Source organism: Taudactylus pleione, unplaced genomic scaffold (assembly GCF_031769625.1).
Source record: "Taudactylus pleione unplaced genomic scaffold, aTauple2 ptg000011l, whole genome shotgun sequence".
Taxonomy (NCBI): Eukaryota; Metazoa; Chordata; class Amphibia; order Anura; family Myobatrachidae; genus Taudactylus; species Taudactylus pleione.
The window spans coordinates 543226-561625 of NW_028284414.1; the positions used below are offsets into that span (position 1 = coordinate 543226).

General features: G+C 47.9%; 1 protein-coding gene across 1 annotated transcript in view; it reads right to left on the reverse strand.

Moving 5' to 3' along the window:
- SUSD4 (sushi domain containing 4) overlaps positions 1-17170 on the reverse strand; it is a 341394-nt gene extending 324224 nt beyond the window's left edge. The window contains exons 1-2 of the mRNA XM_088467876.1: positions 17127-17170; positions 16748-16867 (exon numbers count right to left, since the gene is read on the reverse strand). Coding sequence (XP_088324002.1) covers positions 16748-16867; positions 17127-17170 — 164 coding nt within the window. The remainder of the gene's footprint in view (positions 1-16747; positions 16868-17126) is intronic.
- Positions 17171-18400: the final 1230 nt, after the last annotated feature.

Sequence of the window (18400 nt, forward strand, 5' to 3'; positions counted from 1 at the left end):
TCTGGTAATTAGGTAGAACTCCATGCCAGTTCTAAACCTAATTACCTCCAGGGAAAGTTTAGTAATGATGAATAGGCCCCTGGTCCTGGTAAGTAAATGAACCCTCTCCTAGGTTCAAATACAGCTGCAGTTTGGAGTCTTCTTTGGGGCAGATGCATAGGCGTTGGAGCGGGGGGGCTCGCCCTCCCTAAAACACTTGAGATAGCGGCAGCCACAGACAGACAGCAGCGGCTTCGGATAGTCAGGGACTGGGCATTGAAGCAATAGGCTGCACAGCCCCTGCAATGTACAGAGGAGGACAAGGTGCAATGTGCGGTCTTTAAATTAAAATATTGCACATTGCACCTCCTCCTCCCAGAGTGCAGGGGCTGTGCAGCCGACCTTCTGCGACGGAGGGAGGTGGGGACAGGGGAAGAGGGGGATGGAGGTGGGGCACTTCCAAAGTTAAATGATATTGCTCCCCCAAAAATAAATCTTTCCAACGCCCCTGGGCAGATGTACTAATCTCTGGATAGTGATAAATTGGTGAGAGATAAAGGACCTCATTCAGATCCGGTCGCAAGCGCAGAGCGCTCGCAACCCGGTCGATGTCAAGGCACTGCACGCGCGCAGCGGCCGCACTGCGCGTGTGTAAGCCCCGGAGTGAGAGAGAAATTCTCTCGCTCCAGAGCTCACTACAAAAGGGCCGGCTATCAACAGCTCGACCCGTTTTGTAGGCGTGGTGGGGGGGTGGTTTCACAAACGGAGGCGTTCCTTAAGGAACGCCTACCGTTTTGTGGGTGGCCGCACTGACATCAGCAGTGATGTCAGTGGGGAGCTAGCTAGCATCCAGGAGGCCGCACTAAATAAAACAAGCTGCCGCCCTCATTCAGAACGAACGGTCGCTTCTTGCGACCGCCTCTGAATGAGGGCCAAAGTGCCAACCGATCAGCTCCTAATTGTCATTTTTCAAACAGCCTGTGACATGACAGTTAGGAGCTGAGTGGCTGGTAGTTTATCACTCTCCAATTCATCACTTTCCAAAGCTTAGTACATCTGCCCCATAATCTGGTAGGAATAGAGAGAGAACTACGTATAACCTGAAGAAGGGATTACAGTATGTCGGTGTTCCTTCCTGATTAAATAAAGACCTAAGCAGAGCGTTTTTGCAGCCTGTCTCGGTGGTGTGCCATTGCCTAGTCTCCTCACAGAATCCTCCAAATCCCTAGTCACTGTCAGTATTAATGCTGCGCATCAAGTAACAGAGAACCAGCAGTGCGTTATACTCACTCCTGTTAAACTGCTGAAAGGTCAGTCTGATTAATATACAGTTCAACTATTGGTACCAAATACTGTATATTGCATCATGGGAGCAGAAAGGGATTTTTACTTTATTTCAGCGCAACATCACAACACGTTTCCATAAAGTGCACAACTTTAGCTTAATTCACATATCCATGTGACTGACTGACTGTGGCGAACCCTGGAAGATATACTCTACTGACGATATGATAAATACTCTACTGACGATATGATAAATACTCTACTGACGATAAATACTCTACTGACGATATGATAAATACTCTACTGACGATAAATACTCTACTGACGATATGATAAATACTCTACTGACGATATGATAAATACTCTACTGACGATATGATAAATACTCTACTGACGATAAATACTTTACTGACGATATGATAAATACTCTACTGACGATATAATAAATACTCTATTGACGATATGATAAATACTCTACTGACAATAAATAAATACTCTACTGACGATATGATAAATACTCTACTGACGATATGATAAATACTCTATTGACGATATGATAAATACTCTACTGACGATAAATACTTTACTGACGATATGATAAATACTCTACTGACGATATAATAAATACTCTATTGACGATATGATAAATACTCTACTGACAATAAATAAATACTCTACTGACGATATGATAAATACTCTACTGACGATATGATAAATACTCTATTGACGATATGATAAATACTCTACTGACAATAAATACTCTACTGACAATATGATAAATACTCTACTGACGATAAATACTCTACTGATGATAAACAAATACTCTACTGATTATATGATAAATACTCTACTGACAATATGATACTCTACTAACGATATGATAAATACTCTACTAATGATATGATAAACAAATACTCTACTAATGATAAGATAAATACTCTACTGACAATATGATCCTCTACTAACGATATGATAAATACTCTACTAACGATATGATAAACAAATACTCTACTGATGATATGATAAATACTCTACTGACAATATGATACTCTACTAACGATATGATAAATACTCTACTAACGATATGATAAACAAATACTGTACTGATTATATGATAAATACTCTACTGACAATATGATAATTACTCTACTGACGATATGATAAATACTCTACTGACGATATGATAAATACTCTACTGACGATATGATAAAACCACCAACCACCAATTTGTGTTGATAAATTTACGTAATATGCAGAGGTAGGTGTATATATATATATATATACTATATATATATATATATACTATATATATATATATAACATTTTAAGAAAATACCAGGACAACTAGGTACAGAAACTGAATACTGGCTTTATCTGCCTGTTCAGGTAGAAGCACATGTGCTGCATGTTACATGTAGTTTTAAGTTTTAGCTGAATTTTTGTTACAACATCAAAGTCAAACCTACAGTATAGATAGAAATAAATAATTGCCTTTTGTTTCCAATTCAGGTCCTGATTCTCTACAGATCGTTATTCTGCTTATACGGACGCAGTGCAGGTGCTAATATCAGCAGGGATATGTAAACGTTTGCATTCGCATTGCGATAGCAGCCTGACATAAGGACGCCCACTTCCCCTTACTCACATCCATATACTATCATAGCAAAACCATCAGTAACATTGAGTAACATCGGACCCATACGCAACAGGTAAGGCAGGGTCAGACCTCACTCAGGAATTGCTAACTTCAGCGCACGCTATGAGGCCTCAGGCGGCGTCTGGTATCGCAGTGGATAATTTATGCACGCCCCTGCAACGGGGTTGAAACGCTTCGGATTCATCCAACCAGCCTGCATTCATCCAACCAGCCCCCCAGCACCACCCACAAACGGCGATTCCTGTCAATCACTCTGCCATGGGTCTGCGTATCCTCTGCGATTGCGATCCTGATCGCAGTGGCTAGTTCGCGCACTGATATGCATGCGCAGAATGCAACAATCGACGGATTGCGTGCGTATAAGCAACTGCGTTCCTCGCTGAATCAGCCCCTCAGAAATGGCGCCATATCATACTTGTCTACTCTCCCAGTACTGTCGGGAGCCTCCCTGTAAGAGGAGGCACATCTCCTGCATCTTCCGCTGCCCGCCCCCCCCCCCCTTCCCAAGCGACCGCACATGAAAGTGGACGGTTCGGGGGTTGATGACGCGATTTGCACTGAATCGCGTCATCATCGTAGCTCTGCCCCCTGCTTTGTAATGCTGGTAATATCGCCATTATAAAGCGGGGGGGCGGGGCCATGAGGAGGCAAGCACTCGGACATGCCCACACTCTGCCCACTTCAGCCGCCCCCACCCTCCCTGCTGCACCGAGTTGGCAGCCACAAAATCAGAATGTATGCGCCATATTAATGTAACAGAGGGGGCACAGGGGGTTTTGCATTTCAGCTAAACTAAGGGGTATAGTTACTAAGGAGAGGGTTACTTTTTAGAAGTGGAGATGTCCCATAGCAACCAATCAGATTCTACTTATCATTTATCTAGCACCTTCTAGAAGATAATAGCTAGAATCTGATTGGTTACTAGGGGAAACATCTCCACTTCTAAAAATCCACACTTTAATAAATATACCGCAAAGAAACAGGCAAATTAAAGCTATACTACAGAATGCAAAACCTCACAACACTGGCAAGTCAACCACAGGAGAAACGTAGCGGCCTAATTGCTATACATAAGGGTTCAAATGCTTACAATAAAGTGTTTGAATGCCAGGCAAAATTATGAGACAGATATATGGGTCTAGTTATAAAAAATGAGTGCTAACATAAAATATCTGTATCACCAAAATTGTCCCATACTTAGATAAATCATGTCCGCTCCCCAGGAACAGTCAAACCAATCACAGTGCTTTGAATGTGAAGAAGTCAGGAGCTCATTCAGACCCGCTCGCAAGCGGCCGCTCGCTCGTACGCAGCCGATGTTAAGCGACCACGCATGTGCACGCTTCGTTCTGCGCGTGCGCAAACTACTCACAGCGATCGGAATACGCTCGCTCGCCCTGCAAAGACAGCCCAGTGTAATGAGTGACAGGAGAGGCCATTTGTGGGTGGTAACAGGGGCAGGACACTAATAACGGGGGAGTGGAGGTGCGAACGCAGGCGTGCTTGAGTGTTGCAACGCCGTTTTTGAGATGTGCCTAATTAACAGACAGCGTCATAGTACATGTCACTAGCCTATTTTTTACAGTGAAATCCTCGCAGTGCTTGCGGTAAGGTAAGGCAACCACAAGCGGTGAGAGCTCTTCCGATGGTCCTCGGTGCATCAATGTTTTCATACACTTCCTGGAGATGACATGCGCTAGTGGGTGTCTCTAAATACGCTAATGGCCGTCTGCATACACAAGTTGGTGTGCTTATGCCTTTCCGAGCGAGCACATGCCATGGCGTCACTTAGCCCAATTTGCATACGCTGGGGGCGAGCGATCGCATCTAGCGAGCGGCTCTAAATCAGGTCCTCAGTCAGAGAGGATAAACAGATGTCACATGTCCAGAGCCCTATAACAGTAGCTTGTTGCCCCTCTGATGGTCATGATCGCGGCTCTGCACAGCTGGGGCCGGGCCATGACACCCCCCACCTGCAGGCTATACAGATTATATATAAAACCAGTCACTGCAAAATTGCTGAAAATTGAAATTCCAAACCAGCTCCGGTTATTATCATCATTACTAATGGAAGTGCAGGATAATGCATTAAATAAAAGTACAGCAGGACACATCCTAGAGCACTCAACAAAAAATGTGCACTTTATAAAAATGACAGCTTTAGGCAAGTGTGTAAAATCTGTGTCACCTCAGGAATGGATGACTCCTGCACAATGGTGATGCGCGTACCTAGTCAGTATTATTTCTCTAGCATAGCGCTATAAAAGCGCATTTTCTTCCGCAGCCCAGCTAATCAGACAAAATACGCTGTGCAGGAGCAATAGTCCCTGTAAGATGAACTCACTGGGGATGAAGACTTAAGAATGGGAAATGTTAGGCAAAACCTTTGGTGAATATAGGCCCTGAGTCAGAGCCGGACGCTCTGACCAGAGCGCTCGCTCTGAATCAGGGCCCACCTCCATTAATATGGAGCGTCCTCCTGGACGCTCGTATAGCTGTGGGTCACCACCCACAGCATATACGAGCGTGCAAAATGATGGTCGCGATGGTCTTGACCATCGCGACCATCGGAACTGCGACTAAAAGCCTGCGGTTGGGTTTTTCAACCGCAAGGCCAGGAGTGATTTTGGCTCTATCAGAGCCAAAATCACTCCCACTGACATCACTAGTGATGTCAGTGGGGCCGGCTTCAGACGGTAGGCGTTTCCTTGGGAACGCCTCCGTCTGGCAGGCACGTCCCCGGCACGCCCACCAAAGGGGGAGTGCTGTCAGTCACCATCGACAGCACGCCCCCTTTGATGAGACGCTCCGAGCGAAGGAAAGTCCTTCGCTCGTCGGGTCTCGCGCATGCGCAGTGGGGACCATCGACCCACTTGCGAGCGGACAGCCGCTCACGAGTGGGTCTGAATGACCCCCAGTGTCCCTAAACAGCAGACTAACCTCAGCTCCTGGGTGTGGTGTCCAATATTCACTTACAGAGGGCACAATCTCCACACGTGCGTTAAAGAGTTACCCTTTAATATGTAATGTTACCTTCTCTTAGCAGACCTGTGAGAGGCATTTACTAATTAGACTAAAAGTTACACAGCAGCATAATGTACTGTAATTCTTTCAAAAGCGCCATAAAAGCAGTTACGTAGAACGCCTGTATATTTTATGTAGCTTTAATGACTGTTTGTGCTTCCACCAGCATCAAAAATGAAACTACACAACACAAAATGACCCCTTGTCTGTGAATGTGTGCGCACACGTCCGGTCGCTTAAGCTGGGTTTTTGTTCTTTTTTTAAGCTCAGCGTTAGTACATAGGTGTCCTCATACACCGATCCATTTTGGCGAGAGATGTCTGGCGGGACCCACAGGTAGCAATTCCTGCGCTGCATACTTTTCTTCCATTTTACTGTGCTTATTGTGTGCTAGGTATTTAGGGTTAGTACGAGGTTACATTTGGGGTACCTGAAAATGGGTACTAGTATATTTTGCTGTCTCTAAAATAAAGATTTAAAAAAAACATCACAAATACACCTGCTGCAGCCTCGTGCAGCCCCAAAAACACCTGTCCCAACCATATAGGCCCCCCAAAGTATCAGGCCCCAGACTTTTTTCCTATTTTCCAACACTGTTTTTAATTTTCGCCCCAAAAATTATGTCTTTTTTTTGGGGTGAATTAAGTTATTTTTTATTTTTTTTGCCCTATTAGTCATTAGGGGGTGTCCCAAAGGTTCTGAACAATGTCCCCACATTTGTACCCCAGAATATGGATTTTGCACTTCTCTCCTGCCTTTTGGTGGAGAAACTTTTTTGCCTGTTTTTACCTATGGAGTTCTCGCCTAGGAGAAAACTCCGGGGAATTTAATACGGAGATACTTTGAAAACAGGCGAAAAGTGCAAACCGGAGAAAAATTTTCTCCAAATGGCACTTTTTGCTGCTAATTGAATACGTGGGTCACTCATATCAGACATGACGTTTGCCTCTTTTTCCTCCATTGTGCTAATTTTTACTCAGTTTTGCGTCTTAGTTTGCTTATAGTCTACTAGGTACAGTACTTAGGATTAGTGTTTTGGCGCAACTTAGCTACAAAGTCCATGGTGCACTAAAGGGGCAATTTGGCACAATTAGAGGATACTGTAGGTGCATACAGATACATCTGTAGGCCTTTTTATACGTGTCATTACAGGGAACATTGCGCAATAGAGTACCTAGCCAGATGGTTGGTTTTACACATTAAGGGGCCTAGTTATTACTAGTCTAAAAAAATTAATATTCCTCATGGACTCATATTGCATCAATTTCCCGATAGTAAGAATCCTGACATATGCAGGTAAGTATGCTAACCCTCCCCCTGACCCTAACCCATCTCTCCCGCAACCTAACTCTAAACCCTCCCCTCCCACAGCCTATCCCTAACTCTCCCCCTCCCGCAGCCTAACCCTAACCCTCCCTTCCCGCAGCCTAACCCTCCCCCCCTGCAGCCTAACCCTAACCCTCCCCCCCGAAGCCTGACCCTAACTCTCCCTTCCCACAGACTAACCATAACCCCCCCGCAGCCTAACCCTAACCCTCCCTTCCTGCAGCCTAACTCCCCCTTCCCGCAGACTAACCCTAACTCTCCCTTCCCGCAGACTAACCCTCCCCCCCTGCAGCCTAACCCTCCCCCCCGAAGCCTGACCCTAACTCTCCCTTCACACAGACTAACCATAACCCCCCCGCAGCCTAACCCTAACCCTCCCTTCCTGCAGCCTAACTCCCCCTTCCCGCAGACTAACCCTAACTCTCCCTTCCCGCAGACTAACCCTAACCCTCCCTTCCTGCAGCCTAACTCCCCCTTCCTGCAGACTAACCATAACTCTCCCTTGCCGCAGACTAACCCTAACCCCCCAGCAGACTAACCCTAACTCTCCCTTCCCACAGACTAACCCTAACCCCCCGCAGACTAACCCTAACCCCCCGCAGACTAACCCTAATCCCCCCTTCCTGTAGCCTAACCCTAACTCCCTTCCCGCAGCCTGTCCCTAACTCTCCCTTCCCGCAGACTAACCCTATCTCCCCTTTCCTGCAGACTATCCCTGGCTGTCATAACCCCCCCCCCCCGCAGCCCGCGGTGGTCGGGATTCCAGCGCCTGTATTCTGAGTGCCGGCATCCCAATGTATATATTTTTTGCACCCTATGTGACAACTCTTGGAGCCCAGTTAAAGCCCCACGGCTAAGTTGTGCCCACCCCCATCACCAGCAACCTAACGTTGCCAACACAGTGTTTCCACAGTGTGCGCAGGCTTCGGGCATCACATGTAAGGCAATAGAGAGCGATACAGAGATTCCTCCCTGAAAAACAATTGATTGATAACCTACAGGCTATGGTGAGATCCAGGTGCTAAATAACAGGGCTTCACAGAGCTGGATTATTGCACCATAGTCTTATTTTTATTTAAATGGAATTTGCGGTATCCTACAGTGCTGTACGTTAGATTTCTGTGCCATCTCTTGCATTCTCCTGTTGGTAAACCGCAGTGATAAGAAACGCATAAGTGGCTGTTACTGCATGATTTTTGTGGGTGATACCCTTAATCAATTGCCCCCTAAACCCCCACAATGGGGAGCCCACATAATGCTCCTATAACACTGTCTGCACAGGTCAGCACTGGTTAGTGGATATTGGCAGGAAGACATGTCTTCCTCATTTCACATTTCCCTGTGATCTTCCCTGGCCCGAAACGCAACGCTGGCTTCATTCAGGATCACGCTTGACTGCAGCTTTGTCATTCATTAGGTGTCCCCGGTGACCTTGCTCTCTGCAATGCCTCCAGTGCACAGGAAAATGACAGCAAAGCTTTACCCTTCTTTTCCGCCTTTGTTCTCTCGTGCAACCAATGCTAGTATGTGTCGCCTAATATTGTCCAGCGTCCCTCATGTACAGGACCGGCTTTATCATCAGGACAGGAACACTGGGCCTACAGCATCGCAACCCATCAGCCATCAGGTCTAGGGTCAGTTCCCTTCACAGGTGATTCCATCTTTATCATAAATCCTCATTTTGCACAAAATAGGAATTTACAGTGGACTCCAAACAGGACTTGTCTGCTATGAGACAGGGTAAGAACTAATTGCTGCTTTCCCGCTGCTATCCCCATGCAGGCTGCCAGAGTGATGTATCCTGCTGACAGCCCCCTCCCAGCACTTAGCAGACCCTCCCTCCTCCTTACACTGAGCTCCCTTTCCACACTTCCCCGCACTGTCTGCAAAGGATTCTCCACACCTGCAGCAATCTCCTAATATGCAATTCACAGGCACCACACAGCTTTGTACAGATGGGACAATAGGACCTGTATCATCACAAACATTCATCGCCAATGGATTGCATGCTGCAATGTTTCATAAAACAACATTTCTTGGTACATGACACCATATGAAATAAATGCAGGAGAGCAACGGGGTCTGGCTCAGGTGGTGCCTAAGGCGGTTTAAGATCTGCGCAGGAGCCACACTGAGCGTGTGCAGATCTGGTCCTGGGTCGCCGGGGGGGCAGAGTGGCAGCAGATGTCGCTTGATTGACAGTATGGTGCAATTTGAGGGCGTCGGCCCTGTTTATGAGGCGTCCCGAGGCCAACGGCTGCATCTTCGGATGCAGAAACACTGGCCTCAAATGCCCGATGACTGCCTGACGTTGCCGATGGCGATTAGATGCTACAGTGGCAAATGCAGGATTTTGAAAGGGGGGTTTCCAAATCCTCGGTTACCGAACCAATGAAAAAAAAATCTAGCCACAAATAAATAAATATATATACAGTATATATAAACAGCTTACACAAGATTTAGGACCACTACGGGGTACACACACACTGACTGACACAGACACACACAGAGAGACACACACACACACACAAACACCTCTATCACTAAAAAACATGAATGCAGCAGGCAAATACAGCCAGCATAATTTATTAAAGACCCCCCTCCCGCCAGTAGTGCTCCTTATACAAAGCCCCCAGTAGTGCCTCTTATACAAAGCCGCCAGTAGTTCCCCTTATGCAGTGCCCCTAATACAATGCCCCCAGAAGTGGTCCCCCCTATGCACTGGCTCTTATTCAGTGCCTCCAGTAGTGGTCCCCCCTATGCAGTGCCCCCAGTAGTGGTCCCCCCTATGCAGTGCCCCCAGTAGTGGTCCCCCCTAGGCAGTGCCCCCAGTAGTGGTCCCCCCCTATGCAGTGCCCCCAGTAGTGCCACTTATACAGTGCCCCCAGTAGTGGTCTTCCCTATGCAGTGGCCATTATTCGGTGCCTCCAGTAGTGGTCCCCCCTATGCAGTGCCCCCATTAGTTCTCCTTATACAGTGCCCCCAGTAGTGTTCCCCCCTATGCAGTGCCCCTTATACAGTGGTCCCAGTAGTGTCCCTTATACAGTGCCCCCAGTAGTGTTCCCCCCTATGCAATGCCCCTTATACAGTGGCCCCAGTAGTGTCCCTTATACAGTGCCCCCAGTAGTGGTCCCCCTGTGCAGTGCCCCCATTAGTTCCCCTTATACAGTGCCCCCAGTAGTGTTCCCCCCTATGCAGTGCCCCCAGTAGTGGTCCCCCCTATGCAATGCCCCTTATACAGTGGCCCCAGTAGTGTCCCTTATACAGTGCCCCCAGTAGTGTTCCCCCCTATGCAATGCCCCTTATACAGTGGCCCCAGTAGTGTCCCTTATACAGTGCCCCCAGTAGTGGTCCCCCTGTGCAGTGCCCCCAGTTGTGCCCCTAATACAGTGGCCCCAGTAGTGGTCTGCACTATGCTTGCCCCTTACATATATAACACAAGACACACACAATATACTTACCTGAATCCCTGCTCCTGCGCCCGCTACCATCCGCTCCTCTGTCCTCCCACTCTGCACTATGGGAGAGACGTCATAACATCTCTCCTATCACCCACTGCAGGAGCCGGAAGGTGGAGCTCATGAGTGAGCTCCAGCCCGGCTCCCTCCGTGGATGCAGCAGCCAGTGAGAGTCTGTCTGTCTATCATTGGCTACTAAAACAAACACACCGCCGCCGGCTAGTACGAGTGTACTCCCCGGCGGCGGTGGGTTTGTTACTGTGTAGTGCGGAACACACTCACTGCGGTCCGCACTACACTTACTGAAACTGACGGCGCTATGCCACTGATCGGCGGGCAGGGAGGGTTTCTGGGAAACCCCCCTGCGAGCACGTATGTGCTGTGTCTTTGGACGGACGCAGTGTATCTGAGAAGCCGGCTGCATAACTCAGGCCATAAATGATCTATCAGCTGGAGTGTAAATGTCCCCCGACAGTGCTTCTTTTGTGGGCACAATGCTAGGGTGACCAGCTAAGGCTGTGAGAAATGCCAACATTCCAACCCTAAGTATTACCTAGCACTCACCTGCCAGAACCAGTCTCCGTAATGATACCTTAGGTAGCTGGGCGCTGCGCTGTACATACACAGAAGCTTTGATGCATTATCTGTGGATAATAAACCGACAGCCCATTCTGTAGCTTTTCACCACCAGCACCCCAGCTGTAAGGGGCCGAGGCAGGGTGAGCACTACACCAGGGCCGAGGCAGGGTGAGCACTACACCAGGGCCGAGGCAGGGTGAGCACTACACCAGGGCCGAGGCAGGGTGAGCACTACACCAGGGGCGAGGCAGGGTGAGCACTACACCAGGGGCGAGGCAGGGTGAGCACTACACCAGGGCCGAGGCAGGGTGAGCACTACACCAGGGCCGAGGCAGGGTGAGCACTACACCAGGGCCGAGGCAGGGTGAGCACTACACCAGGGCCGAGGCAGGGTGAGCACTACACCAGGGGCGAGGCAGGGTGAGCACTACACCAGGGCCGAGGCAGGGTGAGCACTACACCAGTCTGAGCAGCCTATCTGACATGATATAGCTTATTGCATTTGGAAAGTGAACTCATTTATATGCACCTACAGATGCGTCCTTACACATCTCTGCTGCAGTCGTGCCAAAAAGCCCCTCTCGGTGCGCCAGGTCCCGTGAGACTTTGCTAGCCCCAGGCGTCTTTTTTGCATCTCTTTTTGCTGAAAATTTGTCTAAGTCACAATGTGATGACTGGGCCGCACCAGCAGACTGTACTGATTAATATGATATGCGACACTTGTATATCTGTGTGCGACAGAGTCTCTGAATCTGTTTACGACTTGCTACAATGTAGCTGCTGCTGCTTTTTTCATTCCAAGTTCCATTGTGCTTCATATACAGACTCAGGAGCACACAGATATACAGGTGTCACATATCACATTACTCAGCACAGTCTCCCATATACAGACTCAGGAGCACACAGATATACAGGTGTCACATATCACATTACTCAGCGCAGTCTCCCATATACAGACTCAGGAGCACACAGATATACAGGTGTCACATATCACATTACTCAGCGCAGTTTCCCATATACAGACTCAGGAGCACACAGATATACAGGTGTCACATATCACATTACTCAGCGCAGTCTCCCATATACAGAGTCAGGAGCACACAGATATACAGGTGTCACATATCACATTACTCAGCGCAGTCTCCATATACAGACTCAGGAGCACACAGATATACAGGTGTCACATATCACATTACTCAGCTCAGTCTCCCATATACAGACTCAGGTGCACACAGATATACAGGTGTCACATATCACATTACTCAGCGCAGTCTCCCATATACAGACTCAGGTGCACACAGATATACAGGTGTCACATATCACATTACTCAGCGCAGTCTCCCATATACAGACTCAGGTGCACACAGATATACAGGTGTCACATATCACATTACTCAGCGCAGTCTCCCATATACAGACTCAGGAGCACACAGATATACAGGTGTCACATATCACATTACTCAGCGCAGTCTCCCATATACAGACTCAGGAGCACACAGATATACAGGTGTCACATATCACATTACTCAGCGCAGTCTCCATATACAGACTCAGGTGCACACAGATATACAGGTGTCACATATCACATTACTCAGCGCAGTCTCCTATATACAGACTCAGGAGCACACAGATATACAGGTGTCACATATCACATTACTCAGCGCAGTCTTCCATATACAGACTCAGGAGCACACAGATATACAGGTGTCACATATCACATTACTCAGCGCAGTCTCCATATACAGACTCAGGAGCACACAGATATACAGGTGTCACATATCACATTACTCAGCGCAGTCTCCCATATACAGACTCAGGAACACACAGATATACAGGTGTCACATATCACATTACTCAGCGCAGTCTCCCATATACAGACTCAGGAGCACAAGGATATACAGGTGTCACATATCACATTACTCAGCGCAGTCTCCCATATACAGACTCAGGAGCACAAGGATATACAGGTGTCACATATCACATTACTCAGCGCAGTCTCCCATATACAGACTCAGGAGCACACAGATATACAGGTGTCACATATCACATTACTCAGCGCAGTCTCCCATATACAGACTCAGGAGCACACAGATATACAGGTGTCACATATCACATTACTCAGCGCAGTCTCCATATACAGACTCAGGAACACACAGATATACAGGTGTCACATATCACATTACTCAGCGCAGTCTCCCATATACAGACTCAGGAGCACACAGATATACAGGTGTCACATATCACATTACTCAGCGCAGTCTCCATATACAGACTCAGGAGCACACAGATATATAGGTGTCACATATCACATTACTCAGCGCAGTCTCCATATACAGACTCAGGAGCACACAGATATACAGGTGTCACATATCACATTACTCAGCGCAGTCTCCCATATACAGACTCAGGAGCACACAGATATACAGGTGTCACATATCACATTACTCAGCGCAGTCTCCCATATACAGACTCAGGAGCACACAGATATACAGGTGTCACATATCACATTACTCAGCGCAGTCTCCCATATACAGACTCAGGAACACACAGATATACAGGTGTCACATATCACATTACTCAGCGCAGTCTCCCATATACAGACTCAGGAGCACACAGATATACAGGTGTCACATATCACATTACTCAGCGCAGTCACCCATATACAGACTCAGGAGCACAAGGATATACAGGTGTCACATATCACATTACTCAGCGCAGTCTCCTATATAGAGACTCAGGAGCACACAGATATACAGGTGTCACATATCACATTACTCAGCACAGTCTCCTATATAGAGACTCAGGAGCACACAGATATACAGGTGTCACATATCACATTACTCAGCACAGTCTCCCATATACAGAGTCAGGAGCACACAGATATACAGGTGTCACATATCACATTACTCAGCACAGTCTCCCATATACAGAGTCAGGAGCACACAGATATACAGGTGTCACATATCACATTACTCAGCGCAGTCTCCATATACAGACTCAGGAGCACACAGATATACAGGTGTCACATATCACATTACTCAGCGCAGTCTCCATATACAGACTCAGGAGCACACAGATATACAGGTGTCACATATTACATCACTCAGCGAAGTCTCCCATATACAGACTCAGGAGCACACAGATATACAGGTGTTACGTATCACATTACTCAGCGCAGTCTCCATATACAGACTCAGGAGCACACAGATATACAGGTGTCACATATCACATTACTCAGCGCAGTCTCCCATATACAGACTCAGGAGCACACAGATATACAGGTGTCACATATCACATTACTCAGCGCAGTCTCCCATATACAGACTCAGGAGCACACAGATATACAGGTGTCACATATCACATTACTCAGCGCAGTCTCCCATATACAGACTCAGGAGCACACAGATATACAGGTGTCACATATCACATTACTCAGCACAGTCTCCCATATACAGACTCAGGAGCACACAGATATACAGGTGTCACATATCACATTACTCAGCGCAGTCTCCCATATACAGACTCAGGAGCACACAGATATACAGGTGTCACATATCACATTACACAGCGCAGTCTCCCATATACAGACTCAGGAGCACACAGATATACAGGTGTCACATATCACATTACACAGCGCAGTCTCCCATATACAGACTCAGGAGCACACAGATATACAGGTGTCACATATCACATTACTCAGCTCAGTCTCCCATATACAGACTCAGGTGCACACAGATATACAGGTGTCACATATCACATTACTCAGCGCAGTCTCCCATATACAGACTCAGGAGCACACAGATATACAGGTGTCACATATCACATTACTCAGCGCAGTCTCCCATATACAGACTCAGGAACACACAGATATACAGGTGTCACATATCACATTACTCAGCGCAGTCTCCCATATACAGACTCAGGAGCACACAGATATACAGGTGTCACATATCACATTACTCAGCGCAGTCTCCCATATACAGACTCAGGAGCACACAGATATACAGGTGTCACATATCACATTACTCAGCACAGTCTCCCATATACAGACTCAGGAGCACACAGATATACAGGTGTCACATATCACATTACTCAGCACAGTCTCCCATATACAGACTCAGGAGCACACAGATATACAGGTGTCACATATCACATTACTCAGCGCAGTCTCCCATATACAGACTCAGGAACACACAGATATACAGGTGTCACATATCACATTACTCAGCGCAGTCTCCCATATACAGACTCAGGAGCACACAGATATACAGGTGTCACATATCACATTACTCAGCGCAGTCTCCCATATACAGACTCAGGAGCACACAGATATACAGGTGTCACATATCACATTACTCAGCGCAGTCTCCCATATACAGACTCAGGAGCACACAGATATACAGGTGTCACATATCACATTACTCAGCGCAGTCTCCCATATACAGACTCAGGAGCACACAGATATACTGTACAAGTGTCACATATCACATTAATCAGTGCAGTCGGCTCCTGCCTCCTAGTCACATCGCATTGTGACTTAGATGCATTTTTGCCAAATAAATAAGCCCGGCGCTAGCATAGTTGCACGGACACTGGCTCACTCGCGCCTGGCAAGTTGCGCGGTGTTGCATATTGAGGCTAGATGTATGAGGACACATCTGTATGTTGACCCGCAGGCTTTTTACACTTATTGAACCAGTACTTTTCTTGTGCCCTTGGAATGGTCGTGGGAATGCTCATAAATGCGGCACAACGCAGGTACAGCATAGATCATTTTACCTCGCACTGACATAGAGGTGCAGAGCTAAATGCGTCATGTTACCATCCTGCAATTATCCATGATGTGCACATTATACATATGAATTGCCCCCTAAAGCTTTCACTGCTCGCTTTCAATAAGCCGCAGCCTAGGTCCTACTTCTCTGAGCTTTTGGCAGGTACATATCACACAGCCATTCATGCACCGGTGCAGTAGTGCCCGAGCTGTGTTCCGCAGCTCCGCAGAGTACTCGCAGGGGGGCTGCAGATGGGTGGTCCTGTCTCAAATCAATTTATTTGGGCAGACATCTTTGTAGGCGGCGTCGTGCCCTGTCTGTAGCCTCAGGACCTGATTCTGGTGCAACGCCAATATTCGCGCAAAAGGTTGAAGTTTTCCAACTGCGCAAGAAGCTAAAGAGCTGCAGAGCTCACGCGTCCCAGGGGCTGTGCGCACAGAGCTGCAGGACCGACTGAGGCGCACGGTCTCTGAAATGTTATACTGGGCGATGACTGGGAGGTGGCTATTTTCCGTGCTGACGGTAGTGTTTAAAGATGTGCCAAGTGGTATTTCAGCGTCTAAAGACAAATAACGTGGGCGTCTCAGTCCTAGCCCATCCAGACACATCATTGGCATATAGTCGCATGAACAAGGACTCCGCTGCGCAAGCAAGGATAAGGATACCGCCGCATCCGTCTCAGAGTCAGGAGCTTGCAGTTACCGCTTTGCGGCTTGCAGTTATCATCCATTCCTACCGCTACCACTTTGCCTCCGGTTTCGGACACGGCGGGATCAGTGCGTGGGCTGATGGAGAGGGAGAATACGTGGTACAGTAGCTCATAGGCTACTACAGGCTAATCCCATCTTGGAGCTTGGTACAGGTTAGCAATCTATAGGGGCTCCTTTGCTGACGGAAAAGGATGGACAGCGCCAGATATTGGAGATATCCACTGCGGTCCCTCCTTGTTACATTCAGGGGATCCTTAATATTTGCAGGGTAAATGGGTATTTATTTTCAGGGATATGCCCCTAAATAACTGGAGGAGTAATTCAGGGAGGTTACCAGAGCTCAGTCACCAATGATGAGGCTCTTGTGTTCTGAACCATTGTGCGAATTCGTCACTTACAGACACTGGTTGGACGTGGCTGCCCTGTTACTCCATTAGGCTAAAACAACTTTTGCCTTTTAAATGATCTCCACTTTAAAACATCGGTCAGACTCACCGGGATCTTGCTGATGCCTGCAAGTCGCAGACTATTACATTTACCCCATGGGGCAGATTCAATTAGCCGTGGTGCTTATCTGGGTCAGATAGCCTCGAGCTTTAATGCTCAGAGCTATTCAATTATAAGACCATTTCCCCCGGCGGTAAACCCATGGCTTATGTGCGTTATCCCATAGATTTTGGGTTTCCCGGAGCTATGGTCTAACATTCTTGCGGCGGCCGCACGGCTGCCTCGATGTTTGTCAAGTGCGCATGCGCACGAGGGAGCCGGCTCCTTCGTGCGCATGCGTGAGACCCGCTACGACCAACAGCGCCGGTCGTAGCGGGTCTCTTTCCAAAGGGGGCGAGCTGTCGATGTCGATTGACAGCTCGCCCCGTTTGGAAGGCGGGCCGGGGGGGTGGCAGCCCAAACGTAGGCATTCCCATGGGAATGCCTACCGTTTGGGGGAGGCCCCACTGACATCACTAGTGATGTCAGTGGAGAGCTTCCGGCTCTGACAGAGCCAGAAGCTCTCCGGGGCTTACGACAAGTGAGACCCTACCCTAGGGTCTCGTCGTAAGCCCCGATGGTCACCCTAACGGTCGTTAGAGCTGTGGGTGTAAAGGTGTAAACCCACAGCCTAACGACCGGAACAGAGGCGGGCGGTCAGGATGCAAGTGGCCGGCCAGTTTCTGAGTGACCGCTTGCATCCTCCTATGTACCACAGGTTTCAGTTCGCACCTCAGGAGGGTACGAACAGAACTCTGCATTATGGACCTCATTCAGAGTCTCTCGCTAGATGCGATCGCTCGCCCCCAGCGTATGCAAATTTGTCAAAGTGACGCCATGGGAAGCGATCGTTCACCAAAGCATAAGCACGTCCACCATGTCTTAGTGAGCGGCCAACGTACTCCCAATCGTACAGGCAGAGCCGCCCACCAGCACACGTCATCTCCAGGAAGTGTATTAAAACATTGGTACATCGAGGACAATCGGAAGCGATTGCAGCGCTTGTGGTTGCCTTACCCTACCGCAAGCACTGTGAGGACTTCAGTGTAAAAAACAGGCATGTGACGTGTACTATGACGCTGCGTGTTAATTATGCACGCCTGTAAAACGGCGTTGAAACAC